Source organism: Sander vitreus, chromosome 22 (genome assembly GCF_031162955.1).
Source record: "Sander vitreus isolate 19-12246 chromosome 22, sanVit1, whole genome shotgun sequence".
Taxonomy (NCBI): domain Eukaryota; kingdom Metazoa; phylum Chordata; class Actinopteri; order Perciformes; family Percidae; genus Sander; species Sander vitreus.
In genome coordinates, this window is record NC_135876.1 from 15,665,823 (window position 1) to 15,684,382 (window position 18,560).

General features: G+C 40.7%; 1 protein-coding gene across 1 annotated transcript in view; it reads left to right on the forward strand.

Moving 5' to 3' along the window:
• The window catches only part of oxsr1b (oxidative stress responsive kinase 1b), a 52,179-nt gene that overhangs the window by 11,869 nt on the left and 21,750 nt on the right, over positions 1-18,560 (forward strand). Inside the window, exon 3 of the mRNA XM_078280465.1 lies at positions 13,153-13,261. Within this exon, the coding sequence (XP_078136591.1) occupies positions 13,153-13,261 (109 nt within the window). The remainder of the gene's footprint in view (positions 1-13,152; positions 13,262-18,560) is intronic.

The following is an 18,560-nucleotide window of genomic DNA, read 5'->3' on the forward strand; positions in this document are numbered from 1 at the left end:
AGAGTTGCGGCAGACCTGCAGTTTTCTGGGAGTTTGTTGTGGTTAGTTTATTCTTAAGGTGGTAATAGGCTGACTTTGTTATTGTCTTAATGTGGCTGTTGAAATTCAGGTCTGAGTCCATAATTACACCAAGATTTCTGGCTTTGTCTGTTTTAACATTGTTCTTTGGAGCTGAGCGCTGACTTTTAATTGTTCCTCTTTTGCTCTAAAAACAACCACCTCAGTTTTTTCTTCATTTAATTTAAGAAAGTTCTGGCACATCGAGTAGTTAATTTGTTCACTGCACTTAGTCAGTTTTTGTATTGGACTATAGTCCCCAGACATTAAGGTTATATAAATTTGTGTGTCGTCCGCATAACTATGGTAACTTATTTATTTATTTTTTAATTTATGGAGACACTGATTGTCTAATTTTCTGAATTTTGTCTTTGAAGAAGGAGGCAAATTCATTACAGGCCTTGGTAGATAAAAGTTCAGATGCTACTGGTACTGGAGGATTTGTTAACTTATCGACAGTGGCAAACAAAGCAAGTGAATTATTTTTGTTTCTGGCGATAATGTCAGAGAAGAAGGACCGCCTTGCAGTCCTCAGTTCCAAATTATAAATGCGAAGTCTCTCTTTATAGTTATTATAATGAACCTGGAGATTAGTTTTTCGCCACCTGCGTTCAGCTTTTCGACACACTCTTTTTTTTCTGTTCTGACCAGTATAACATTTCTCCATGGAGATCTTTTCTTACCAGAGACAGCTTTGACGTTAGTGGGAGCAATGGCATCAATAACATTTGTAATTTTACAGTTGAAATTATCTACAAGCTCAGTGACTGAGACCCCAGAGAGGGCGGGTGTGGAGGAGAAAATCTAAATGAATGTTTCACCGGTGTTTTCAGTGATATACCTTTTTCTGATTACCTTTTGTTTGAACACTTTTGGGCACCGAGATAGTGCCGTTAAAGAAAACACAGGAATGATCAGAGAGAGCAACGTCAGTCACCACAACTTTGGAAATGTTTAGACCCTTGGAGATAATCAAGTCCAGAGTGTGCCCCTTATTGTATGTGGGCTCCGTTACATGCTGAGTCAGTCCATAGTTCTCAAAAACACAACACAGTTCTTTGGTCCCTCTGTCCTGGGGGTTGTCAACATGAGTGTTGAAATCACCAGCAATAATTACACAGTCAAAGTTAATACAGATTATAGACAGCAGTTCAGTAAAGTAATCGAAGAAGGTTGCACAGTATTTAGGTGGCCTGTAGATATTTAGAAATATAGCTTGAGGGGAGGACCTTAGCTGAAGAGCCACATATTCAAAAGAAACAACCTTTCCATATTTGTCCATAATTTTCCATACTAAGTTATATTAGGGGGAGCTGACTCGATAAGAACAGCACCACCGTTATTATGGTCCAACCATGTTTCAGTTAAAAACATAAAATCAAGATTATGCTTAATAATAAAATCATTGATTAAAAATGATTTTCCTGCCAAAGACCTGACGTTTAGTAAGTGTGTGTAAGTGTTAGTGTGTTAAAATAATTATCTGTCTCATTTTTTGGGATAGGCTGTGGCTGACGAGGAATGGATGCTAAATTTGCTAAGTTTGCAGTTAAGTGCTTCTTCTTACTTAGCGGATTCACCATTCTTTTTCGATTACCTATCACAACATAAATTGAGGAAGAATTTAATACACAGGGCCCAGGCTTGTCCTGGAAAGAGTCATGAGTGCCACTAGGCATGCAGCCTGGACCCGCCATTTATCAGTTAAAGCTTGTTGTATTTCGTACACAAGCATCCTTATCAGTCTTGGGAGGAGGAGTTAGCTGCCATCCTGGCAGAGGTGCCTGGCGTTTTACTTTTGGCCGGGGGCGAACGACGGGGGAGAAGGAAGGGGGGCAAACTTGGTTTCAGCATCTACCAGCTGCTTCATCTGGTCAGTGAACTCCCAACATGGGGATGGGGGAAAGCAGGGAAAGGGTGAGGGAGTTTGAGGAGTGTTGGACGGGTGAAGAGGGGGGTTGAGATTTCTCGTATCTCCCATGGTCAAATCTTTGCTCAGGTGGGGGCTGTGGTGAATCACTGCTGTGCTTTGTTATGTCTTCCTCTTGTTTAGATTTGTTTTGTCTCGTATCCTTGACTGAGGGAGCAGATGTGTGGCGCAGAAAGTAAAGTAAGTTAGAGGTGAACAACTTTACTCCTGGCTTGTTAAGGAAAAGTCCATCTGCTTTAAAAAGATGTCTGCGGTGCCCGAAAATGTTAACATTTTCAATGAACTGCAGAGAATGGACTGTACATGCAGTTGGAAGCTGTTTGTATAGTGCCAACAGTCTGCTGAATCCCTCAGCTCCTCTTCTGACTGGTGGTAGAGGGCCACTGATAAACACCTCCGCGTTTAGGCAGCTGACTGTGTTCAGCAGATTTGTGTCGAAGTCCCGTTTCTGCAATTGCTTTACAACATCATGTGACCCTATATGCAGTATAATGTTCTTCACAGTTGGGTGTGCTGCCACGATATCCAGGATTCTTTGGGCCAGGTCAGACACCATGTCTTTGGGAAAACAGAGTATTTTGGTGTTTTTACTGCTTTTTACATCTTTTACAGCAGAGTCACCCACAATCAGAGTTTGAGGCCCAGTCGTTTGCTTTCCCTGTAGCTTTTTACTTTTTGAATTGCTCTCAGTCCTTACCCTGCTGTGTGACATTGACACGCAATCCAGGTCATCAGATGGATGTCCAGGGTGCTGCAGCAGAGGAACAAATCTGTTATCCAGTTGCACACTCGATTGTTGGGGAGGCATTTTGTTGCTAATTGTCTTTTTTGCAGCTGTCCACGGCTGTGTCCTACTGAGTACAGGGGTTGAAGAGGCGCTCTGTCTGGATGATAATGCAGGCCAGCCGTTCATATTACAAATTTCAGGGCGCTGTGCCCTGCACGTTAGTCGTCCTCCCATTTCCCAGGAAAATGATTTACTCTTAGGCTTTGCACCAAAAGAGTTCCAGGGAGGACTATCCCTTGTTGATTTATTACCCGTTCCACAGCCCTCCTGTTTCTTTGTAGTCTTGTTGGTGCTCATTAGCCGTGGGTTAGCATGCTTTTGTTCACTGTTTTGGGTCCATGGTAATGTGGTGTCATTCACACATGGTCCGTTCACTTCCATGTTTACTTCTAACAGGTGAAATTTGGTTTCCAGAACTGCAATCTTCTGAAGGAGTTTGTAGTAGTCATCGATGGAGAAGGGAGGCATCTTACTAGCTAAGTACCACGTTTCCAGTCACTGTAGGACAGGCTTGAGCTATTGGTAGGCCACGCTCAAGCAGAAAAATGGCAATAGCCTACTATGTCTACAAAAAATGTATAGTCCAGTGATTTATAAGTATCCAAAATCCGCTGCTCATAGTTTCTCACAGAGGAAAAGCAAGATTATCAGCAGAAATATGCAAGCAGAGGCAGGAGCAAGCAGCAAAGCGTCTGCACTGTAAGAAGCCGGAAGCAAATGTAATTTGCAGCCAGGGTCAGTCTAGCAACTCTCCTCTGGCTTGCAAGCTGGAAAAACCAAATTCTGGTCAGGCCAATCACGTCGTGTATAGAGTCGGTGGTCGGCGGTTCTGCGTGAATTCCCTGCTACCTGAAAACAAAGAAGATGGCTGCTGATGGCGAACAGCTGTCTTTTGAATCGGCTTTGGCCGCGACTCTGGAAGACTTGGAGTTAATCACTGAAGTCATTCTTAAAAAAGGAAGATGTGATCGGAGTTTTGCTGACCAGATATGGCAAAAGTTTAATCTATCAACTTGGCTATGGGCTATGGTGGTGGTGATGGCGCAGTGGATATGACACATGCCTTTGGTGTGGGAGACCTGGGTTTGAATCCCACTGCGCTACATCACCCAATGTGTCCCTGAGCAAGACACTCCTAGTTGCTCCAGAGGTGTGCGACCTCTGACATATATAGCAATTGTAAGTCGCTTTGGATACAAGCGTCAGCTAAATGACATGTAATGTAATGTAACATCTTGATGTGGGTCTGGCTTGTCAGGCTAAGATTTCTCACTGGCAATACTAAACCGAGGAGGAACCCTTCCCCACCCCCCACGATTTCTGGAGGATGAATCAGGGGAATGCTACTCCCGGATTCTCGGAGCAGGCGGTCACATGTAATACCGCGAGGTCGGATTTCCTGCCTGTGGTTTTCCCCCCAATTCCACAGCCTGGGTTAAATGGCAAGGAAGCATTAAATTGACCCCAGATTGCTTCTCTAAAAAAGCAGCTTGAGGTGCGGTGAAATTCTTTTAATGTCAGAAAAGCAATCATCTGTCGTGTCTCTATATGCAGTGGTATGTTGTAGTTATTCCTGGCACAGCAGTTTGATGAATAGGCGCTTTTGAGTGATCAGATAAGGAGGTTTGTTTACTATTTGATGTAGTTTGAATATTCTCTTGCATAATTACACAACTATTTGCTTAAATTATTTGTTGAAACTTGTTAGAAAAAATGAGTGATCGTATGTGGTAATAGCTGGTTTACAACAAAATACCAATCCATTTTTGGCTTAAGAATATCTTTAAACATCTTCACAGTGGGCTGAGAAAGATATTGAGTGTTGAGGTGAAAACATTTATGGTCATTTATGGTATAGGAACTCTGAATTAGTGTTAATTTCGTCAGACGAGACAACACTAAATATGTTCGTCAACAACCTTTTTTTTCCATAACTAAGACGAGACGATGACGAGACTGCGCCAATGTCCAAAAACGCTGACTAAGGCTAAATTAACATGCATTGTTGACGAAAAAAGACGAGACTAAAATGTTTTGCATAAAATAAAAACTAAGATAAAATCTCTCTTCATTTTCGTCTACAATCATCTCTACTTTTTCATCATGAGATAGAATATTCAGCTGTTACTAGGGTTGGGTACCAAGACCCGGTGCTAATACGGCACCGACCGGTGCCTTAACGACCGTTATCTACTGGACCGAATAGCAACGCTGATTTCGGTGCCACTTAAATGCCTGCACTTTTCTCTGATGCTCTAACGGACGTTAGAGGCAACCGAAACATCGTTGCACAGGACGCTAGTTAACACTACACTTGGCAGCAGGTAACGTTAGCCTATCATTAGCTAGCAGCTGGATTAAAACACGGTTAAAATGCTGACAGCTAAACGGTGTAAAAGTTTGTCTGTATTTCACTGTGTAGGATTCCAACACCGAGACGTACGACAGTCTGCTGCTGCCGCTGTCTGAAAAACAGTGCATATGTTGCACTGATAGGCCTACACAAGCTGAAATAGAAATAGTTTCAAAAAGTGTAACAGTGTTTATTATATTACAAAAATATAGGCAATAGGCTTGTGAAAACTATTGAAAATAGGCTACTGAAACAGTGGCCCGCTGTAGGGTCCGATAAGAACTTGAACCAGAGATGTCTGACTTTGAGATCCGGGAAGATTTATTTACAACTCCAACATGAAGTTAACTGTGAAGTTGTATTTGACGTTACATGTGAAGTTGGATGTGGTTCTGAAATATAAGCAAATAATAATGCACATTAAGCATCTGACTTACTATGAACATTATTTACCAAAAACTAAATGTTATAGCCACCAGCATATAACAAGAAACAATACTAAGAATTACATTAATTTCTCTGTAGTAATTAACATAAATGTAACATATTGCTCAGTAACACAAACTGAGAATAAGCCACATCTATTACAGCACACACATCCATAACGGAGCGAACGGTGTAATACACCTTTAATAGCTAAGCACGTGGCTCCACAGGCTAGTCTGTTTACTGGTGATTGCACCTTGCTAGCAAACACTACCTGAATATTATAATAATAATATATATATAATATATAATAATAAAGTAATATTAAACAATCTGCACATCTATCAGCTATGCAATAAGAAACACGGCAACAGCAATATTATCAAGGCGATAATATATATCTCTCTCTCTCTCCAAATAAATGTAATCTCGTAACACGGGCAAAACTTAATCCACATCGTAGCAGAACTCTTATTGAAATATGAAAGTAGCTTTAACGTTTACACAGATAACGAGGCAGTAAAACCCATGACAGCAAGCTACAGAATAGTTTAAACTTATGTTATGGGCTACACACTTCACTTCAACAAGTCCGAAAACAGGAAAAGAATGATAAAGAAACAAGTCCGTTTACAGCTGTTCTGTCCCACATCTCCTGTCTGAGCTCGAGTGATTGGCAGGAGATCAAAGTGATGACTCTCGTCACTGATTGGTCAATCATCTCAGGAGATAGAGAGCAAGTGTTACTATGGCCTTTTTTACAAGGCAGATAAATGACCTGAGCGCTGTCATCTCCTCCTCACGCCATGATTCCAACTTCAAGAAATGCACTGTAGGCTACGCAGTGTGCCTGCGCGGCAACGTCAGGAGCCTCGGATTAAGCTGGGAACACGCGGTTTCCACACTGTGGTAATCCACCAAGATAATAATGATATTTTACATGAAAAAGGTAATTGTTATCTTCAACATTTTTACCGTGGTTTACCGTTACACCGGTAATCGTTACATCCCTAGTTGGGTTCACTTGAAACTGCCAGCCTCGTGCTGCATTCAAAGTTATTGTAAAATACCCTTTTCCCATCCAGTGGTTGTTTTTGTCGTTTAACAGGAATTTACTGGTGAAATAAGGAAGAGGCTCGATATTTATATAACTTTATATAATTTATTTTTATGTAACTATTTGACTGAAATGGTTATCAAAAATAATCTCAGAAATAATTTATTTAAAAAAAAGACTGAAATGTTTTGACTAAAACTTGACTAATATACCTTGAGTTCTCTTTTGACTAAAATGACGTCACTTTTAGTCGACTAAAACTTGACTAACAAAAAAGGATATGTGAATGACTAAATATGACTAAAACTAACAAGGACATTTGGCACAAGACTAAGACTAAATTAAAAATACGTGACAAAATGAACACTACTCTGAATGGCGCTAAAGGAAGTGATTCAGAGTAGAGTGCGGATCGGGCTGCATTTTTCTGTCCGAGCCCGACACAGTTAAAATAGTTTCCTCCTACTAATGACACATGTACGTTTGTTTGTGTGGAAAGCACACTTTTATTAATCAACTGTAGGAAGGCATTCGGAAATGTCAACGGATGAGCGCATCGGCGCACACGGGGCAACAAGCGCACGTTAACGCCTCCGCACAGTACCTAGTACATAATAAGCTGTTTTAAATTTAAAATGTTCAATGCCTTATCGCGTTGATATGACCGAGCCCAACCTGAACCCGAACATCATTTCTAAATATCTGTCCGAACCCGGCCCGGCCCGTCGGGTACCGTCGGGCTCGGGTCAGGTATCCATCCTCTAATTCAGAGGCATATTTGCGTTCTCAGCATTAAGATCACATTTTCGCAAGTTTCCCGAACAATTGCACATTGGCAGTGTCTCCGTCCCTCAGTAGTTTCTCGCATGTCGGTTTATGTGTGTGTGCTGCAGTGAGATTGGGTCATAGTGAGTGTGTGATAGGCTCTGAGTAACTAATAGTGACGTAACATTGCTTCTATAGTGGCTTCTCTGTGTGTCTGCCATCAGTGTGGTTCTGTGGCACCAGTTTGTGACCCAGCACTGTATTCAGTTTGTGACAATAGGTCATTTATTTTTTTTGCTCAGTTTCAAGGTCCTCCTACACAGCAAATACTGCAAAGATCAGGCCTAATATAGAAACATACATGCTGTGGACTGGTCTATTACCTGGAGAATCTGTATTGACTATGCAAGCTAAACCTACTCAAGGGCTTTTTAATAGGGTTGAACGATTTGGAAATAATATCTAATTGCAATTATTTTAATATTGCAATTGCGATGTGATTTGTGATATTGGAGGGAATGATTGTTTAAGCATTATTCATTATTTTATATTACACTAACTTTATATTACACTAACTAATAACACAAACTAACAAATTCTAACATTACTAATAATTAGTAAACTTTACTCTATTATATATCATTTCATTGTTAACAGTAAAATAACTATTAACTAAAGTTTCATTAACTATCAATTTAACATTTAATAATTAGGGTTATTATAAAGTGTTATCAAACATCAATACATTTGAGTTGACATGTAGAGATATCCGCCAAAGGTCACTGACTCAATAAACCAATGTGATTTCCATTGGGGAGAGAGAGACCGTTTTATGAGATGGGTGAAAGAAGGGGATGGATGTCTGGTCTAATGTTATTGAATGGAATTGTAGGCCTGTCGTATGCCTGCTGGCCCTCCACAAAAAACGTTAACTACACTTTTCCTTCTCATGCCAAAGGCTTTCACTTAAGATTGAAATAAAATATGTCAACCTTCTGGCATGTATTGTTAGACAGGTGTATATAATGACATCTACATTAACATTATAAGGTAGACAATATAATTTCATTGTGATGTAAAAGATATTTCTTGTTGGGTTCTCATTCGTATTTGTTGTTAAATTGAATTTTAATGATTACATGAATATTGTATGTTAAATAACAAAGCAAGACTAGTAGAATAGATTTTTTTTTAAATCTTCTAAGGCCTAATTGTTAAAAAAAATCCCTTCTGGTAGATTGTACAGTATACAGCAAACTCATGCACATATACTATGCTAACGGTATGCAGCTTATGAGTTTAACACAGATGGTCGGTCATTATTAAATTATGTCCTACACAGGTTACCATAAGCGTTTCTTCTGCTGCTGTCATCAGTCACTTAAAAATAAATCCAAAATGTAGTCATTGGATAGTGAAACCATTTGTGTTGCAGGTGGCTTTGTGTGTGGTTGCAGACGGGCGTGTCACCTGTGGTTTACTGGTTGTATGGTTCCAATAAAACTGCTCTGAATGCCTTGTGTATTAGTATGAGGTCATCGCAACACCCACAATTAAACACAAAGGCCAACAGTAAGGCTGTTTGGAAGAAGTATTTCCCAGTTTCTGTTCATATGTGGATCTTTGGTTGAAATGATATATGATGATGATGATTTTATATTTCATGGTTTGAAGGAAACACTTTGGACTCTGGAAACATGTAATTGGCACATGTCATTATATTTGACATTAACAGATATAGTTACATGTAGAAATGTGCCACTGAGGCCTATACTTATGCATTTTCAGTTACAACTGCCGGTAAAATGAAATGAGAAATATTTCATTGAAGAGACAATTGGCTGTAAGAAATAAAAAAGACTGGTATCTGTCCTGGACTGGTTGGATGAGCTTGGATGGATTTCTTGGTGAAGATCACCATGCAATACAACTGATGTCAAGACCCATGTGTTCCACATGTCATGCAGTGGCCAATGGAAAAGGACTGCTAGATTTCATGCAGGGGAAGTTACATGAAGTACGTGAATGATGTACCATCAATGATTATGACGTCAAGACTGTACAGCACTTGCAGATGTTATCATGCAGAAATGCTTTAAATTGTCTCTTAGTTGTAATGTCCTGCAAACATATTTTCCCAAAGCAACATTTCATCAAATGTCAAAGGCTACATTGAAGGTTATACAGAAGGAAGTTACATCAATGGCTTTGAGCGATGAGAACAGTTCCACTGTACAGCGACCTAATCCCCACAAAGAGTCCCTCTGATTCACACATTGTCTGCTGAAAAAAGATGGGGAAACCTGCCAACTGCCAGAGCACGATATCCTCCCTGTTATTCCATTGTTTTTCTTTTCTGGGGTTGCCCTGGCCCACAGAGCTGTGATGACCTTCCTCTTCCACTGCTGAGAACAGAGGGGGGTTCGGCTCCACTGAAGCCAGTTAGCAGCCAACAGGCTATATCATTATTGTTGTCTCTCAGCCTGTAGTGTCCAGAGAAAGAATGATATGGGAGAGGACCCACAGAGCTCGCCGTCTGGCCCGACAGACTGGAAGTTATTAGTAGGGGTGTCACGATTCTCCAAATCCTCGATTCGATTACATTTTCGATTCTAAGGTCACAATTCGATTCTCGATTTTTACATCTTATTTTTATATTATTTATTTATTTTAAAGCACAGGTTGCTATGCCATTTTTAGACTAGACTTGTATGCAATATATCTGACCTTTGTTCGCAATGTACCACACTACATTGTCAAATTTACAACATGTATTAACAACATAATGTAACAATAACTTCCTATGTATATCTTCAGTCAATTGGAAACTTGACAATTTGTCAATAAAGTAAAAATGAAAAAAAAGTTTGCCGACAATGCTGAGGGCAGACGCTTCACAGCAGGTGTTTGGTGTTTTAAGCCCCCAACATTGTCTTACAGGCAGCGCTGCCTAGAAGACACTAGGATTAGGCAATGGTTATGGTTAGGTGCCTTGAAGACGACGGTCGCAGCGCTGCCTTGAAGGCTTAGTTGGGGGCTTAAAACACCATCGAGCCAGCACAGCGGTCTTAGCAGAAAGAGGGCGACTCGGCAGGCCGCTAACTTGTTGCTCTCTCTAATATAACCAATATAAGCTGCCTTATTTAGGCTAAAAAACATGCATGCATGCTGAAATTCAACTGCCCGGTTTTGTCGGGATTAAGCTATAAACAGAGGAAAACTCCGCTAGCTGCTAGGCTAATGTACAATGGTAAACACACAGAATATGGTACACGCACATAGCAGAGCTTGCAAACTGTGGCTTTTTTGTCAACAACGCGAACATTGTCAACATAACTCACTGGAAATCCAAAATACTTCCACACCGGCGACTTCAGTGAAAGAGGAGGGGGTTCAAGTTCTGTTGAGGATGTTGCCTTGCAGCACTTCAACACGTGTTTTTTTCCGCTTGACAAGCCAACCGGACGTGACATGGGGCCGTGGCAGCATCGACGATTCGTTTTTTTATTCGAAATTCGAGATTGTGATTTAATTTCGGTCGATTTTGATTTAAAATCGAAATCATGACACCCTTAGTTATTAGACTACTTGATAATCGAAACCAACTTTAGTTTAGAAGCACAATGGTGTGTCAGCTCACCTGTTGGTCAAATGGTTGTTGCTGGTCAATCTGAATGGAATGGAATGCTCTGAAACATTTTGACATTGCACCTTTTCTCCTGCACTATTGTCCTGTACAGATCTGTGTGCATTTAAACACGCCTGTACCTGTCATGGTCCAATGACTTTGTTTCATGCACAGTCTGTATCCACCCTTTTTATGACTCTGTTCATGTTCTTAACCTTCTTTTGTCAAGTGTTTTCTTATGGCATCATGATGTCACCTGCCTGTTCTAGCCTCTTTTGGCGAAGGCACTCACTAAAGGCTACAGGCTCAATAGTGATGACTCTGCAACATAGGCATACTGCTGCTAAAGCACATTGTGTAAGCTAAGGATTTATGCTGATGGAAGATCAGGCTTACATTTTGACCCACAAGCTAATATCTTTTAATTGATTAATGCCTTTAACAAATGTTTTCAGCTTATTAAGGTTCCTCAGTTGACAGGCTTGTGGCGCACCTGTCTTACAACGTTCAAAATCTATTTTAAATAACACTCTGAAATTTGGGAAAATACGGTCGTTCATGGTGACACCCATAATTAGATGAGAAGGTCGATATTGATTTAACATCAGTGCATCCAATAGAGAGATACTGCAGATCTGGCACATGTTTAGCATAGCTTAGCGCAAAGACTAGGAAAAGGGGTTAAATGCATAATAAGATGCAATGTGTAAACAACACACCCTGGACCTCTCTGTACTCGACACATATAGGTGATTTTGACATTGATCACTCCTTAGATGTGTGTATAATATCAAATAATTGTATTTTCTCAAATATTTTACCTGTTTTTTGAATGTAAATTAAATGTTCACATGAAAGATTACTATTGTAAAATACATTCTGCACGAGAACAGTTTATATGTCACCCAAGGGTGGCACCGAGCATGAATGTCATTCATGATTGAACAAGGGCTGCAACTTGTTTCATTTCATTTCATTGTCTATTAATCTGCTGATTGAGTTCACAATAGATCAGTTCATTGTTTGGTGTATAAAATGTTAGAATATATATCAGAATTTCCCCAAAGCTCAAGGTGACCTCTTTAAATTGCTTGTTTTGTCCAACCAACAGTCCAAAACCCAAAGAAATTCAATTTACTAATCTATTAATCTCTATTATTAAACTCCTCCTTTCAGCTCTAGATTAGACTGTGTTCAGTTTTCAAAGAAATTTTACAGATGAATACCTTTTCAGTTAGGTCTCTCTTTAAGAGTCAAAAACCGAGATGCTGAGCATTAGTATGGAGCTCCAGTAACCGGTCCATCATTTGTCAAGTAAGTGCAGACACGGAAGCAAAACCTCTGTGAATCAGTGGTCCAAACTCTGAAGTCGGCCAGATTTTCTTTGTTTTAGGAAGCTTGTCTATCCTCAAATAACTTGAGGACTGTTGCTGAAGTCATGGATTAGACTTCTGTGCCAGCATTACCTCAGCTCTCCTGCTTTCCAAATATACACACACACACACACACACACACACACACACACACACACACACACACACACACACACACACACACACACAGAAAGAGAGCTTACAGCTGTATAAAGGGCTGAGTATGGGCTGTTTTTTTTGCTCCTGCGTAGATATGCATTATATTGACCTAACCTATTTCTCTTCTGTCTACTGACGTCATTTAGATCTTGAGTATCGCGCTAAATTTCAAGAATAGCTGCAGCATTAAAGGCATAGGCATTTATTCTGGCTGTGTTCGGTTTATTTCCTCCAGGCTTTTCTCACAACCTTTTGCGGAGGCCAGATGAGAATAGTTAAGTACAAGGCATTATCTGTCATGGATGAAAACATAAGGAAAGGTACATTGTTTGTTTCATTGGTCATCTCACAGCCACCCCAACTGTTAATAGCTCTAAATTGGTTGTTTGCTTGCTGCTTCAGGAGTGGGACTAAAAATGACATTAATAAAGATACAGTGGCTCTGATATAAAACTTAAAACCATTTCCACAACATAATGATGGGACAAAGTGTCAGATTACACCAGCTCTCTCAGGTCAATGGCAAATAAGCAGTCTGTCATTTGATCATCTTAATGCTTTGTACATTTCTGATTAATTGCACGCTGTCTCTCTTTTCTTCTTCTTCTCTCTTACAGAAAGAGATTCAGGCCATGAGCCAGTGTCACCACCCTAACATTGTGTCTTACTACACCTCGTTTGTTGTAAAGGATGAGCTGTGGCTGGTCATGAAGCTGCTCAGTGGTGGTAAGTGCATGTGTCTTCCAAGGCTTTGTTCTTCCATCCTCTGTCTTTTAATACACTGCTTTTGACTTCTGCCTTTCCATCTGAATGTCTAGATCGTGGACAGGCAAACATATCATTCTTTTTTTTTTTTTTTTTTTGTATACTAGCAAAATGCTGTTTGATTAGCTTTGTGAACACATCAAATACGATTTGGTTTGGCGTATACTTCTGGCCTTAGTCATATCAGGGGGGTCCAGAATGTTTGGCAGGGCCCCTCGTGATGAGAGAAGAGCAGTAGGAAGAGCTGGGCTACTTGCTGCCGGCGATGTTAACTGTGATTGTAGGGAATGTGACAGCACTGATCCTCATTGTGTCCCATGTGAGCCACAGCTCTTTCCGGGCTTTAACTCAGAAACAGTGCAGGAGCTAATGACAAGGCAGAGGTAATAACAGCCCGCAGGCCGGCATCATGGCACCCATGTGGCAGCGCTGCAATTAACTAGTGAGAGGCGCATGAAGAGGAGGCCACCATGAAGAGAAAGACCTCAAAATGCAGCAATTGCATCTGCTTCAGATTGTTTTGTTCGTTTTTATTCTCACCAGCAAATGTATTTAAGTATTTGTGGTTCTGGATCAGCCTTTGAGGGATAAGAGTTTTTGCAGCAGACCTGTGAGGGCTCACAAACACCATGTAGATAAAGGCATCCTGTACCAAACATTTGAAAAGCAACAAGCACTGTCTTCAGAGATGAAGACACCCTGATAAGAGCAATGGTCTTCTGTTTACAAAAAGTCAAAGAAATTGCCAGTTGATTCTGTCTTCATCCTGCTTTCAGTCTCACTGCTTTTCAGTCTCACACACAATCATACAGTAATACATCCACACACTAATTTCCACTCTCTTTCCACCCACACTTGTTCCTCTCAGGCCCCCTGTGTAAACAGCGTCCCACTGTAACCGATAGTGCCCAGGTGGCATGTCTGGCTCCCTCAGACACACTCGAGTCATGAGCCGCTTGGCATCCGCCTTGCAGCTGGGCCCGGCGGGGGCACAGTGCCCGCCAAGCGACGCTTGAGGAGATGGCCAGCATCCCAGCAGGAGCTGACACCACTTAAAATGGCCTCTTGCGTTCCCCTTATCCTAGTTAAACAGAGGCCCTTGATGTTGAGTTTTATTGTGCGGAGTAATTAAATGATGGCCATGGCAACGTCTGCCATGGAGACAGACCTCAAATGAGGTCGGGTTTATAGACCATCACTACCAGCCCCCGAAGAAGGCCAACCGCTGTCTGCTTCTCTGGCTTGATGGAGCGTAAGAAACCTTCACCCTCCGACTCCTGTCTTGTCTTGTCTTGTGTCTCCTGCTATTGAAAGCCTGTAACAGCTTGATGGTTGATCTGACAAAGCACTGACATGTACACTCCTAAAGTACAGGTCTCATTCCTAATAGAGAAGAATGTTGTTAGACCACCACATACTGTAGTACTAGATCACACTGGTTTGGCAACATAGAAAGTATGTCACTCATGTTACACTGGCAGATACCAGTGCAGTATAATAGTTCAGCAGTTGCCAGGGGGTATGTGGAAAGATTGTGGAGTAGTTCATATTGTTTTAAAAAATAGAAATGATTTTTTGGTTTAAAAAAAATATATATTTTTATTTAAATTTTTGTATTTATATTTTGTATATATATATATATATATATATATACACACACACACACACACACACACACACACGGGAAAATTAACTATATTTACAAACTGTGAATCGTTTTTTTAATCGAGAATCGTTTTTGAACAACTTTATTGTCAGGCCAACGTGTTTTAGCTTGTGGCCTTAAAGTTGTTCTGTATACGTTCAAGTGTTCCTGGAGTTCTGCCGTAAATCCTTACTCTGCTTCTACAAAAATAGCAAGCAAGCAAGCAGAAAAGTAAAAAAGATACAAAGATAAGAAGTAGTTAAAAAATGGATAAATTGTTGAAACATTTGCCTTCTGACACTCAAGTGGTAGAAGTTTGAATAACAACTAGACTGAACCTGACTGGTCTCGGCATATGCCACTAAAACATGCCATTAAACGCGTTTTGATCTTGGTGTGACTTTACATAGTTTAGCTTATACAACAAAAAAAGGCCAACTTTACATGTTACACAAAAACATCAGTGGATTAAAACAGCCATTAGGTAAGAGTCTTACTTTCATATTTTACATTGTTGAATTGAACCACTTTTACAAATTGTTAATAGGAAGTAATTGGCAATATCTCTTAGATATGTTCATCCAGCGTCTTATTTTTGACTTCATGTCATATGTTGTTCATCCAAATGAGTAGAGCTCTAAAAGTAATCTTCAATCAAGACGGCCCTCCTCTCTGGCAAATCAGTTCAAGGCCAAACCTGTTAAGCTAAACAAGAGTTTTGTGGTAGGCAGTCAATAATAAAACACGATCAGAATTGTGTGATTGTGTATGTAAATGCCTCCAATTTCAAATATTGGGGGCAAAAATCGCCCAAAATTGCCCAGTGAAAGAATATTTTATTTTCTAACCTGGTGGTAGGTGTGCAGTAGGCGCAGGGCTTTTCAGGAAATCCCTGTTCTGAATGTGACTTATGAACAACTGTTTCATTAGAGCGCCGCATGGCCTGTCACTGACTGAATAAACATCAGAGAGACATCCAGTGAAACCCACTGGGCCAGAATATGAGTCATGCCAAAGTAAGCAGTGGAATGTGTTCCCAGGAGATTAATGCAACCTTCGCCGACCAAATTCCCTGCTGCCGAGCTCAATCGAATGCCACTCAAGAGTGGAATCCAGCTAAAAAGGCAGATTGTGATTGACTGTTTCAATTTAGCATATGAAAAGACTTGGACAGACAGTGGATTTGTCACATCATGATGTGGCCCTCAATTATTGCCAGAATGCTAACAAACAGCTTTGATGGTGACTTCAGGTTCATAGTTTTAAATAATGAAACTCTAACATGCAACATTACCTCTGTTCGCATATCGTTCTTTCCTTCTAAAAAATTGTGTACCTTTTTAGTAAAGGTTTTGATGGCATCTTTCAGTATGTCAGTCCTCTCTTCTACACCTTGTTTCTGCACCACCTATGCCTCTCCATGGCCCCTCCCATGCCCCGCCCTCCCTCTCCCCCTCCAACTTTGCTTGGCATTCCCCATCGGCCTTTCGCACAGTTGGCACCAGCTCTCATCTCCTTCGTCCACTTCCCCCTCCTCCCTCCTACCCCCTTTTACTCTCTCATCCTCACGCTCGGTCTCAGCCCTCCTCCTCTGACCAGGGAAATGAAAAGACTGGAAAGGTGATGTTGCTGGATGAAGTAAAGTTAAATTCATGGCTTTTACACCTTGACGGTTTTTGTTTGAAATATTGAGAGAGAGATTTTACTAATCCAGCATGCAACTAAATTGCAGATTTGGCATTTTCCTTAGCTTTTGCATGCTCTACAGTGCACTAAACTGTCAAGACTTAATTTATCCCCTGTGATTTGTATAAACTCTTTCTCTAGGGGCTTGGACCATTGGCACCATTCAAACCAGGCCAACATGTGTCATTTGTCTTGGAAGCCGCAGTCTTCCCCAAGCAAAATGAACCTTTTGTATTGTTAAGTTGTCAGTCAATGTCGGCATGTTGCAACAACCTAATGAGGCATGAAGAGTTCAATCAGATGAATTTGAAAGAGGCTGACAAAGCTGGCATTTAGTGTGTGTGTGTGTGTGTGTGTGTGTGTGTGTGTGTGTGTGCGCGCGTGTGTTTAGAAATGTTCTCCCCTCAGTGCCACCTCAGCTTGAAGGAGACTTGTCTGGAAAAGGAACTATACACTATCTTGATTTACCCTCTTCCTTTTTATCTTTTCCCACTATTTAAATAAGAAGATCGATTACTGGAATTACTAGAATTGTTGGGACTTTATAAATTATAGAGTGTGGTCTAGACCTACTCTATCTGTAAAGTTGATACTATAAATAAAATTGAATTGAATCGATACCACCTCTATCTACAGACATCAGTACCAAACTTCTTATCTAACTCTCAGCAAGAACAAGTGTATTTCCCAAAGTGTCAAACTATTCCTTTAATGGTGTATAGATAATAGGGGTGTGCAAAAATCGATTCACATTCGTATCGCGATTCAAGCTCTACCGATTCAAAATCGATTCATAGAATTCCAAAAATTGATTCATATTTTTCATTAAAAAAAATATATATATGATTCAACTGCTATATATATATATATATATATTTTTTTTTTTTTGTATGTCTACTGCAATCACATGGGAAAAGTAACTACATTTACATACTGTGAATCGACTTTTTAATCGAACATCGTTTTTGAGTCGAAAATCGATTTTGAATCGAATCTTGAGCCAAAAAATCGATATTGAATCGTGACATTTTCTGAATCGTGCACTCCGAATTGATTGGGCTGTAACTTCATATCCAGTTGAGTGAGCAAGAATAAGTTCCGGCACATTAGCTCCTTTGGCACTTCCTCATGTAACCTAAATTTGTTGGCTCATTAGAACTACATCTCCCCCTCACTTAGATGTGACTCTATTCACTTTCCCTCCTTCCCTCAGCACCTTCTCCATTGTCACCTATCACTTCCTCTCCTCCCTCCTGCCATTTCAGACAAAGAGATGAACATCAGACTGAGCGCAGAAGCACGGAGAGAGGAGGGAACCCTGTGTGGAGAACAAACTGCCTTTTCTCAATGAGCTTCAAAGAGCTGTCACATCAGAGACATGAGGCTGCACTCTTACACTCTCCCCTCGCTTCATTCCAATTCATTTACTTTGGACTATCTGAGACACATATCTAGGCTGCTTTTTCCGCCTTTCCTCATCCGTCCTCTTTTGAATGGGTTTGTCCTCACTGCTGCTGAATCACATTTTCTGTAGTGCACTGCCGCTGCACGAAGAACCCGTTGAACCCACCGTCTCTCCCTCACTCTCTTCTCACTCTGCCTCTGTGTCTAAGACTCTCTGCAATAACACTGTCTAGCCTCAGGTGGCCTGTCATCGTCTGTTCCTCTGGGTAATTCAGAGCTCAACTGAGTTCTGCTGGTGAAGACATCTTAAAGCGATAGAGCAAATAGATGTCTTTGCACCCTTAGCTTGGCATAACTGCTAAAACACAATAAATCTAGTCCTGGAATTGTATCTAGGATAGTCTTTCAGGCCATTTCCAGCTTATGTTTGCAAGTGCTACTCTGTGTGTGTGTGTCTGAGGGTGTGTGACGGAGGGACAGACAGTGTGGCAGTGTGTTTGTGTATCACTGCAGCACAATACAGCT